Source organism: Callorhinus ursinus, unplaced genomic scaffold, assembly GCF_003265705.2.
Source record: "Callorhinus ursinus isolate GAN/ISIS: 27379988/994484 unplaced genomic scaffold, GSC_fseal_2.0 scaffold1, whole genome shotgun sequence".
Lineage (NCBI taxonomy): Eukaryota > Metazoa > Chordata > Mammalia > Carnivora > Otariidae > Callorhinus > Callorhinus ursinus.
The window spans coordinates 61622206-61634313 of record NW_027397063.1 but is presented as its reverse complement, the minus strand read 5'-3'; the positions used below and the strand labels follow the sequence as shown (position 1 = coordinate 61634313).

The 12108-nt window shown below is 43.2% G+C and overlaps 1 protein-coding gene across 11 annotated transcripts in view; it reads right to left on the bottom strand.

Annotated features, from left to right (window-relative positions):
* Positions 1-4469: 4469 nt before the first annotated feature.
* The window catches only part of RUBCN (rubicon autophagy regulator), a 65621-nt gene continuing 57982 nt past the window's right edge, over positions 4470-12108 (bottom strand). For 7 of the 11 annotated variants that reach the window (XM_073894870.1, XM_073894871.1, XM_073894880.1 and 4 more), the window contains one exon: positions 4470-11909. In XM_073894870.1, coding sequence (XP_073750971.1) covers positions 11731-11909 — 179 coding nt within the window. In that variant the 3' untranslated portion in view covers positions 4470-11730. The remainder of the gene's footprint in view (positions 11910-12108) is intronic. The other 4 variants (XM_073894879.1, XM_025875776.2, XM_025875835.2 and 1 more) reach the window with 1 other exon arrangement.

Genomic DNA, 12108 nt, shown 5'->3' with positions numbered 1-12108 from the left:
CTTCACTATATTAAGTCTTCCAATCCACAAACATATATCTCCATTCATCTAGATCTTTGATTTCTTTCATCAGCAATTTGTACTTGCAGCATACAAATCCTGTACATATTTCGTTTGATTTATACCTAAGTGGGTTTTTTTTAGTGATTATAAATTTGTAATTCTGGTGTTCATTGCCAGTAATTAGAAATGAACTTAATAAAAAAAGAAATGCAATTGGGTTTTGTACGATTATTTTATATCCTGCAATATTGTTAAACTCACATTTTTAAAATAGATTTCTTGGGATTTTCTACATATACTGAAATATGTACAGATATGATATATTATATATATGATGTCTGAGATTTGCTTCAAAATAATCTTGGTAGGAGTAGTGGGTGGGGATATAGATGAAACACAATTGTGAGTTGATAATTGCTAAATCTGGATAATAGGTACACGGGGGCTTAGTATATTACTCTTAGTATCTTTGTATATGTTTGCAATTTTCCTTTTTTTTTAAGATTTTATTTATTTATTTGACAGTGAGAGACAGTGAGAGAGGGAACATAAGCAGGGGGAGTGGGAGAGGGAGAAGCAGGCTTCCCGCGGAGCAGGGAGCCCGATGCGGGGCTCGATCCCAGGACCCTGGGATCATGACCTGAGCCGAAGGCAGACGCTTAACGACTGAGCCACCTGGGCGCCCCTATGTTTGCAATTTTCTAACATAAAAAACAGTTCTCAGCTGTTACTCCCTGTAAACGCTGCAGGGTAAAGACCTAGTGGTTGACATGTCATTCAAGACCGTTGATGATCTGACCTCCCCCATCATTATCCAATTGTTCCTTGAACAATTAACAAAGGAACCTCTCTCTGTACGTTTCATAGCTGGCTAAAGGCTGTTTTCAGTCCCAGCTCTGTGTTTTCGCTCCTGCCGCACTGACTCTCCTCTCTTCCCCGAGAGGCTCTTCCCTCTCCTCTCAACATGAAATCCCACTCAGCCTAGGGATATCAGCTTCAGAACCAAGAGGCCCTCCGCTAATCGCTCTGGCCACATTCATCTCCCCCTTTCTGACCTCCCAGAACTCCATCATTATCATTCATTCCAGCATAACATAGTGGTTAAGAGTGGTTATGGAGCCAGGCTGCCTGTATTTGGGTCCTGTCTCCACTGTTTACTAGCAGCGTCCCTTTGAGCAGGTTGCTTAAACTCTGTGCCTTAATTACTTCTTCCATAGAATGGAAATGCTGATGGTATCTACTTTATAGGGTAGTTGGGAGGATTAAATGGGCCATACATGTAAAGAATTCAGCAGAGTGCTCAGCACATCGTAAATATTCCATATCCAGTGATTTCATTTGTGCAGAGAACTTTTCTTGCATCCCACTAGTCCTGTCTCTGCCCCCACCCCATCCTGCCCCAGCCTTCCCAGGGACCCTAATTAGTTGTAATGCACCCAGAAGCCAAAGTTCCTCCAGGATGAAGGTAATGATGGGGACCCTACAAACTACCAAGGATAGAAACCAAGGTTCTTTTTTTTTTTTTTAAGGATTTTATTTATTTATTTGAGAGAGAGAATGAGAGAGAGAGAGAGAGCATGAGAGGGGGGAGGGTCAGAGAGAGAAGCAGACTCCCCGCTGAGCAGGGAGTCCAATGTGGGACTCGATCCAGGGACTGCAGGATCATGACCTGAGCTGAAGGCAGTCGCTCAACCAACTGAGCCACCCAGGTGCCCCGGAACCAAGGTTCCTAAGTCTGGATGTGCAAATCGTTTATGGAAACTCCAAGGTGTTCTCTTCCTGTGTGCTCCCAGAACAGAAAGCCTAGACAGAGACACCAGTTCTCAGAGGAACTGGACAGGAGGCTGGGAGATGAAGAAGGGAGGAGCCCTGGATATTTTCTGGGCCAATTTGGGTCATCTTATCTTGTGCTAAAGAATGTTTGGGGTTATTTTAGAGCAATAGCTGTCTTGACTGTCCTTTAATATCTATATACTTTTTGTATATTCCCTCTGTATTTCAAGGGAAAGAGTTTTTTTCATTAAACCCAAACCAAACCAAATTAGCTCTTTACATCCTAAAACATAATATGACCAATGTGCAGATATTTCAATATGTACATAAAAAGGGAAAAAAATTACTGCATAATCCCATCATTTCAATAGGACCTCACTTATTATTTTTTTTTCTTTCCTTCTCTTCATGTATTTTTTTCTTTCCAGGGATATTTTTCCATAGTTGTAATAATGATGTATATATACTTTTTTTTAAAAAAAGTTTTTATTCAAATTCCAGTTAGTTAACATACAGTGTAATATTTGTTTCAGGTGTACAATATAGTGATTCAACACTTCCATACAGCACTTGGTACTCATCACAAGCGCACTCCTTATGTATATATACTTTTTTATATATAAACTTCTCATTTTTGAATAATTTTAGACTTACAGAAAGGTTGCAAAGATAGTGTGAGAGTTCTTGAAAATTTCAGTTTTCACTAATGTTACCATCTTATATTTTTCAACACTAAGAAACCAACATTTTTACATTTAATCAAACTTTAGATTTTATTCAGATTTCACCAGTTTTGCTGCTAATGTTTTTTTTTTCTCTTTCAGGATCCAATTCAGGATAGAACACTGTATTTAATCATGTCTCCTTAGGCTCTTCTGGTGTGTGGCAGTTTCTCAGTCTTTCCTTGTTTTTCATGACCTTGCCAGTTTTGAGGAGTACTGCTCAGCTATTTTGTAGAAAGTCCTCAAATTGGGTTTGTCTTATGTTTCTCTCATGATTATATTGAGGTTATGAGTTTTTGGAAAGAATAGCACAGAAGTGATGTGCCTTCTCATCACATTATATGCAGGATGCATAATATCCACATGACATCACTGGTGGTATTAACCTTGATCACTTGGTTAAGGTAGTATTGGCCAGGTTTCTCCCATTATAAACTTGCTCTTTTCTCTTTCCATACTTTTTTTTTTTTTGAGAGAGAGAGAGAGAGAGAGTGCGAGTGGGGTGGGGCTGGGGGTGATGGGCAGAGGGAAAGGGAGAGAGAGAGTCTCTAGCAGGCTCCATGCCCAGTACAGAGCCTGACACTGGGCTCGATCTCACAACCCTGAGGTCACGACCAGAGCTGAAATCAAGAGTCGGATGCTCAACTGACTGAGCCACGCAGGCACCACTCCCCTTTTTTTTTTCCTTTGTAAGTGAATCACTAATTCTAATCCATCTTCAAGGGAAGAGAGGATTAAGCTTCTCTCCAGGAGAAGACAAATCTTCTGTAAGATTTGTCTCTTATTTATTTATTCTATCATTTATTTATATCAGTAAAGATTCATATATATTTGACATATTATTTTTCTCCCTTTGTTTCCATAAAACATTGTGTTTTAAGCTTTTTTTTCTCTGTTACTATCATGGTCTTTACAATGGTTGCATCTATTTTGGGATATGTTCCATTGACTTTGAACTCTTACAAATTATGCTGCAGCAAACACCTTTTGAAACAATGTTCTATGATTGTATTTAAGCTCTGGCATGATGTCTGGAAGACAGAAACATAGTAAGTTTATTTAGGACATATGTATGTATATAGGATGGATGGATGGATGGATGGATGGATGGATGCTGGTCTGGCATTCTTTTTTCCCCCTTTTGAACAGTGTTCTTGAGCTTAGCCTATGCAGATCTCAAGCCTACGTTAAATGTTGGGAAGAGAAGCTTGAGAACTTGCTGGAAATCAGGCTTTGACTTTGTGTGAACCACAACTACTTTGTAACAATACACAACGCTTCTTAGAACAAGTAAGATTTTGTACTGTAAGCTATTTTTCTTTTTTTTTTTTTTTTTAAAGATTCTATTTATTTATTTGACAGAGAGAGAGACAGCGAGAGAGGGAACACAAGCAGGGAGAGTGGCAGGCAGAGGATGAAGCAGGCTCCCCGCGGAGCAGGGAGTACGATGCGGGGCTTGATCCCAGGACCCTGGGATCATGACCTGAGCTGAAGGCAGATGCTTAACGACTGAGCCACCCAGGCGCCCCTGTAAGCTATTTTTCTATCTCTAGTTGGAAAATGTTTGGACATTTTAACAGCTTCTGCAGTTTTTTACGTGGTTTTATCATTCTTCTCTCAGCTTACCTTGGAGACATGAAGATTTTAAATTCCTAGGGTGTTTTTAGGGCATCTAAATATCATCCTATCTCCCAGTTTAGTCCCTGGAAGGGAAAGGCTTTAATAATAAAGTGAGTAAAGGACATTTGGAATGTTACCTTCCCTGATAATGGCTGCTGGACAAAACAAAAGAAACAGTTGCAAAGCAGCTGAGGGAAGAGAAGGGAGATGCGTCTATTTTTATCACTTTAAGATTTAGGAAGATTTTATTTATTTATGAAAGTAACCACTGCAGAGATTTGGTGCCAAGGAAAGAGATAAAAGAGCTAAGAGGTATGGTAATCAGAGGCAAAATCAGAACAATCCTGGCCCTTGTCCCACAGTGTACTTTTGATCATTCTTGTTCCCGTGTAGAACAGGCAGCCCTCACATTCCAATGGCCACCTGGCCATTCACGCATTCGTCCTATTCATTCACTTGTCTGTTGTGCTATTAGAGAAAATGCTAAATAATAAGGCTGTGTGAGAAGTGTTCTAACAAGAGGCATGGAGAGAGTGCTAAGTAAGGGCTCACACAGGATGGGTAGAGAATAAATCAGAGAAAACCAGGATGTAGCTGAGTTAGCTCTTCAAAGGAAGAAGGATAAAGGTATAGTTGGGAAACCGCTAGTCATTCAGGGAATAGGAGGAGGTGAAATGAGGAAGCTAAAGTGTGGCCATGGATGGAGGATCCTACATGTGCCTGGGGAAGGAACCAAACTTTATCTTGTAGAGAGAGAGAGTGGTGAGTTTTAGGCAGAGGAGTGTGACCTCACAGTAATGTTCTCCATCCCTCCCCTGCCTCACTCTCTTCATCCCCACTGTGGAGGGCAATTTGGCAAGATTTACCAAAATTACAAATGCACACACGTTTTGTGCCAGTTGTTCCGCTGTTGGGGACTTTATCCTACAGATACACTTGCACCCATATAAAATAATGTATGACCAGGTTTTTCACTGCAGCACTGTTTGTATTAACAATAGATGGGAGAACTTAAATGCCCATCAAGAGGTAACTGGTCGAATCAAGTATGGAAAACGTGCCACTATAAAAAAGAATACTGTGTACTGATAAAGAAAATTCTTTTAAGACATTGTTTAAAAAGAAAAGCAAGGTACATAAATGTATATATAATACGTCAATTTTTTAAAAGGGTGAAAAATAAGAAGTGTATATCTTGGGGGCGCCTGGGTGGCTCAGTCGGTTAAGCATCTGCCTTCAGCTCAGGCCATGATCTTAGGGTCCTGGGATCGAGCCCTGAGTCCAGATCCCTAATCAGAGGGGAGTCAGCTTCTCTCGCTCCCTCTACAGCCCCTCCCCCCACCCCCGCTTGTGTGCTCTCTTTCCTTCTCCTTCTCTCTAATAAATAAAACCTTTTTTAAAAAAGTGTGTATTTTGGGTTTTTAAAAAAAGATTTATTTATTTATTTGGGGGGGCAGGGGGCAGAGGGAGAGACTCTCAAGCAGACTCCTTGCTGAGCGTGGAGCTCGATCTCGGCATCCTGAGATCATGACCTGAGCCGAAACCAAGAGTCAGACGCTTAACTGACTGAGCCACCCAGGAGCCCCAGAATAAAAAGTATATATTATTTGCTTGTATTTCCATAAAGAAACTCTCTAAGGATAAATGGAAAAGTAATGAGGGGCTACCAAAGGGGGTGAGGCAAAAATTGGGCACATGGCTATAGAAATGGGAGACTTTTTGCCGTATACTTTTTTGTGGACTTTAAGCATGTGAAGGTATTAGAAATTAAATACTATTGAATAAACAAAAGAGAAAGAGAGAGAAGCAGCTCTCTTTCATTCCCTTTTCCTCTGTGGGCCTCATTCCTGCTTTTCACCGTGTCAGGACTTTCTTTTAGTTAGATCTGTGGTTGCGGGGCTTCCAGTGGTTAAGGGAGAAATTATGAATCTTCTTTTAGTCCGTTGTACAGGGAGACCTATTGGTGGCATCCAGGCTGAATTTCTTTCCTCAGATTTTAAGTGGCAAAGGCTAGGAGGGGAGGAGGGAAAGGAGAGAAAGGTGCCCCCTACTTGCTTGCTTCCCCCTCACTGCTGCTAGCGCCGAAGCCATTGTGGGCTGGCTTTGGAGACAGGGGCCTGGGGGAGAAGCGGGGAGGCTAGCTTCTCTTCCTGCAGTGGCCACTGGCGAGAGAAAACCAGTTGAGAACTACCAACATCACTGTTTGAAAGGTAAATGAGTGAGACACTGCCAGCGCGGGGAGAGGAAAGGATAGGACACACCTAGGGTGACAGAGCTGTCGGAAGGTTCCCGGTCATCTGTGCCGTGCGGCGCTGTCTCAGACTTGCATCCTGCTGTCTGCTGCAACCTCTCAGAAGGCTGGTCACTAAAACTGCACCCACCTAAGAGCCCTGCCACTGCTCAAGATTTATCTTAACCCACTAACCCTCACCTTGCTGGTCTGGTATTAAGACATTTTAATGATAATGATTCATGACAGAAGCCACGGGAAATTAACGACTGAGTCTCTGCTGTCCCTCCAAAGCCTCCAGAAGCAGTTCACAGAAAAGGGGGAGACGAGTACAGGTAAAACCCGGGCTCGTGTTCTCCAGACCCCTCGAGGAGTAGTGCTAAGCAGATTCTCTTTCCTTTTTAATCACATTCGTCTTTGATCCCAAGAACATTAAGCTCGCGATGGGTGAGCGTGGGCCATCTGGCAGCTGCTATCCCTAAAATTTCAAGCAAGCAGTTTGATATCCTGGATATCAAGACTGGATACGGGAGAAGACTGTAGCTGATCAGAGCAGAAGAGTCAGCAGGATAGGGTGGGCATAGTGATCCCTTTTCCCCATACTCTAAGACTGAAGTTCATAGGAAAAAGGAAGCAGGCTTGGGCCTCACTTTAACCAAGATGCTATAAAGACTATGCCTACTCTTTATACCGTTAGAGGGTATAGCAAATCTACACATGCTTGGGGCCACAGGGAATGATGAATAACATAGTCAAGGCCACAGTGGATGACTGCCCAACTCACAGCTCCCCTTTCTTTGGGGTGGTGTGCCCTAATACTCTGGGGTGAGTCCCCAACACAGTTGTTACTCTTGGGCCTGCCTCACTGGCAACAGGTTCAAGGGGTTTGTAAATCCTGCAGCCTAGCGTTCCTAGGGCTGTCCTGGTCTCTGCACTTCCTGGGACTTAGTTGCTAATTTTCTTGGGTTCTGTCATTTCTCCCAGTATCTTTCCAATATCTTGCCCCTCAGCCTTTCGTCTCACTGATTTAAAATGCCCGAGTCACTGTAGAACATTTGGAATGCATCTTGTTTTCAGAGGTCCAGGGTGATGAGCAGACAGTGATGACAATATTCCACACCCTTGTCCAAATCAACATAATTTCTCTCTTGAATCGCTACAGCCCACCCTCTAGAAGATCCCACTGCTTCTACTCTTGCTTTACTCTATTTATTCTCTGAAAAGTACACACTGACATTTTAACCAGATGAGTCACTCCTCTGACTAAAACTCTTCGGTGGCTTTCCAATGTTCTAAGAATAAAAGCTAAAATTTGCAGTTCAGTTCTTTTTGCAGTTCCTTGCCCAAACCCCTCCTGTGTCGGCACCAACACATATGCCGGTCCTTATCTGGAGCCCTTTTCTCCCTATACTGCCTCATCAGGGGCCTTACTAGTCTCCAATCTAAATTATTATTATGTTTTTTTTTAATTTAGGAACATCTACTCTTTTCCTTCATAGCTCTTATTACAGCTTGTAATTACATACTCATTTTGGTGACTTTTGGGCAATGTCTGCCTCCCCCTCAAGACTCTAAGCACCCTAGGGGTAGGGATTGCCTCCACTTTGCTCCCTGCAATAGCCACAGAGCCTAGCACAGAAACTGGCATACAGCAGGTACCCAAATATTTGATGGGATGATTAAATCGGAAGAGATTGGCATGGCTAGAGATGGTTGAGATGTAAGATAAGAACCTGAATATGTGAGTGCCTGGGTGGCTCAGTCGTCAAGTGTCTGCCTTCGGCTCAGGTCATGATCCTGGGGTCCTGGGATCGAGCCCCACATCGGGCTCCCTGCTTGGTGGGAAGCCTGCTTCTCCCTCTCCCACTCCCCCTGCTTGTGTTCCTGCTCTCGTTTTCTCTCTCTCTGTCAAATAAATAAAAATCTTTAAAATAATAATAAAAAAAGAACCTGAATTTGTGTGCTAATGATAGAAAAGGAACAAGGTAGATTCATTTTCAAGAGAAAAATCAGCAGAACTTGATGGCAGGTGGTAGGAAGGAGATAATACTTTATTAGCAGAATATGCTACCTGACTCAGAGAGGAAGGAGTTGAAGACAACCAAATTTTCAAGCTGGGATGACTACTGGTTAGGTTTGGGGAAATATATTTATGTTGGTTTTAGACATATCAGTGGGAGATGACCAAGGGACATCAAAGCAGAAATGTTCAGAAAGTTGCAGGGTGAAGCTGGAGCTCCAATGGGCCAAGAGCATAAAAGAGAAACTCAGAGCAAGTTGTTCACAGAAGTGAGAACCAACGGATCTGATACAATTCAGATGCTGTAGAGAGAAAGATTTACCTCACTTTATTTTTATTTTCTTTTATTTTTAAATATATTTTTTTAATTTTTAAGTACCCTCTGCACCCAATGTGGGGCTTGAACCCACAACCCTGAGATCAAGAGTCGCATGTTCCACCGACTGAGCCGGCCAGGCACCCCTACCTCACTTTAAAATAAGATATTCACATCAAGAGGATGGGTAGGGGGCACTGGGAATGACCAGCGCCCATATCTTTGATAGATGAAGAAACAGAAATCCAGAGAAGCAAAGCGATCTGCTCAAGGTCACACAGCGAGTCAGTGACGACACATTCTCACACCCACTTTTCCTGACTTGGAAGGTCCAGTTTTCTTTGCATTATAATTCAGAAACCTCCTGAATTTTCAGACATGCCTGCTTTACAGTGGACACTCAATACCATTTCCTGATAGTCAAGGCAGACAAATAAAAGGCAGGAATTTCATTTCCTTAGTTTATTAAAGATGACAATAAACTGTTGGGCTATGTATGAATTACAGCGAGTAGAAATCCAGTTCAGAACACGAGTTGTACACGAACAGAACATCTCTCTTTAGACTCTTGCTCCTTTATGTTAATTCAACAAAAGTTCTAAAGCCTTGGCAGAGAAAGTCAACAACAGCCTCATTTAAGTGGAAAATATCTGCCTTCCACTCTTCTGCTATGTCTTGAACCTTGTCTCTACCTTGTAAGCAAACTTTTAACTTTTTTCCCTTTATTTATAAAAAAGAACACTTCTTCCCTCCCTTTTCATTCAGAAGGAAAGCTCTTCAGTGCATTCAAAACTTTTCCCCACAACAGCAGGGGGTTTTTAGATACTGCTATAAGTTGCAAAGTGCTTTCAAACATCCCATACTCTTTCCTCTCTCTCTTTCCTCTCAAATAAATAAATAAATGGGTATTTGGACAGTGATGACAGCAGAGTGTCAGGGTCACTAAAACAGATACGCAATCTAAGGAGATGGAATGGGGAAGGTAGAGAAAAATAAGTGAAAAACCAGGAGCATGTAAGATCGTTGACCTCAACTTTGGAAACTGCCAGCATTTTCCATCCTTTGGTCCTCTGCTAATACGAAACAGGCAGGACAATAATGACAGTGCATCTCTCCTCCAGTGTAGTGACTTAAGAGTAAGGAGCTAGATGTATAATTTATACCAAAAGTGGACACAGCTCACCATTTTTTTACAAACCCCTGAATCTGAATCGGAGGCCTAACCCTTAGTAAGACTTGAGTTGTGTGGGGCCAACGGAGGACAACGGAGCTCCTAGTTAGCCCCTCAAAACTTGGCTTTCAGAGCCTCCCCCATGAACTAAAGGGAGAACAGCCTCAGGGTCTTCTGGCCTGATCCTAAGTCTGAGGCAGAGAGACCAGAGCCATGGGTCACTTCCTCCCTGCTCCCTCTGGCCCAGGTGAAGCCTCAGCTCTGGCCATTATTTTACTGCCCCTTCTACTTCCTGTGAGACTCCTGGTGACCTCCAGCTCAGCCACTCATCAGCTTCCACCGACCATGTGCTACTTTCTGTTCAGTTTCTTGGGGCAGTGTCCACAGCAAGTTTTTTCTACTAGCAACCAATTATGGAAACGTACGTATATAAGAAGTCAGTCACCAGAAAAAAAATGCTGTGTGCTCTTGTTCACAGAGCTGCCAGCCCTCAGAACAGCAACCCCAACCAGTGTTCTAGGTAGGGGTCAGGGGCTACGGCAACGTAAAGAACACCACAAACATATTCACGGTCCCATCAAAATGCACATTTTAAGAAAAGGTATGTTTGTCTTAAAATTAGTAACATGAAAAGAATGAACATATGGATATTACCAGGCTACAGAGTTCAGTGCGTTAATAGGCATAAAGGCTCTTGTTATCCCAAGAACATAGGAACATTCACACTCACACTCACACCCACAAATGGCCAAGTTCTCCAACCCCACTAAAGCACAGATCTCCCTGCCCCCACCCTGACTTTAACAAAAGAAACTAAGGCAAGAGTTCAGCCACCAGGGAGGGTCCCAGCTCTGTTGCAGGGAGGGGATGAGAATGGAGTACGGCCATAATTTCACTCAGAACCAAAATGATCATCTAACAGAGGACACAGTGGCAAGGGACCCACAAATTAGATAGTGGCTGGAGTTTCTGCCTGCAGCTTAGGATGGCATCAGGAACTTGCCCGGGCTTGGAAGATCATATCTGCACCAGAGCTAGGTTGACTAAAAGAGACCTTATCACGTAAGAGGAGGCCAACAACTCCTCTGATCGAATAAATGCCCTTGAAACAACAGAGTTGCAGCCTCACTTATGCTTGGTAGAAGGATCTGAAGGGGCCTGGCTTAACTGTCAGTTCTGTTGCTTTGCTTCAAGCCCACCAGGGTAAAGAAAGTCAGTCTGTGACATCGTCAATGCCTAGAATATTTCAAACAAGGAGGTCATAGTGGCCTCCTTGAGGTCTCTAAGGATTCCAGGTAAGAATGCTGTTTTTATGGCCTCAGAAATTACCTGCGTAAGCTGGACAGAATGCCCACGATGTAGTCCCATTCCCTGCTGCTTCTCCTCAGGGCCCAGTCTGACTCTATTCCAAGGCAGAGAGAGAAAACTCCATCCTCCTATTTCAGCAGCAAAGGAGAAGTGAGTTGGTTGGGAAAGGCCTGACTCAGAAGCTCCAGAACTAAAACAAAATGAAACTGGAGATGATACTTGAAATGCAGCTGAAACCAGATCTGGTCCAAGTAGAGAAGGCCATGGATGTCAGAAGAATTGGGTCTCACCATCCATTCCCCTGGCAGAGGCACTAGAAGCTTCACATAAGGACTCATGTGTCAGTTCTGATGGAAATACCCGGTACCTACAAATTGTCGTAACAGACTGGACCCCACCAACCTAATAAAGGTTGATTTACATGGACGTTAGACAAGTCATTAAAAAAATAATGATAATAAGACAAAAAAAAAAAAAAAACCAAGTGGGGAAAGTCCTAAAAAGGGTGGCTCAGTTCTGCATTATGTGTGACGCTGGCCCCTGGAAAGAGGGCTTAATGTGCTTTCTTCAGGTGGCCTCCAGGACGGTGGCCTCTATGGCCAAGGCTTCCATGGGTTCCTCCTCGTAGTCTGACATGTAAGACTCCAGGCTCTGTTTGGCCAGCAATTCCCGCCGGGCCTGCAGCCGCTCACACCGGGGACAGCTTCCAGACTTGAAACAAGCTTTGTGGTAACACGCTTTACACTCTATTCAGGTTGGAAAGAGAACAGAGAACAACCTGTATTATCTCAAGCTGGAAGTAAGTCACTGCCACAGCCCCTTCTCGCCACCAAGGCTTGGTGTGCCAGGGCTGAAAACAGGGAGTTGCTGAGTCAAACTCAACTCCTGTTAACAGGGAAGGCTAAGGGAAATAAATTAGCGTTGGCTTCAGTCTTGTTTGCCCAC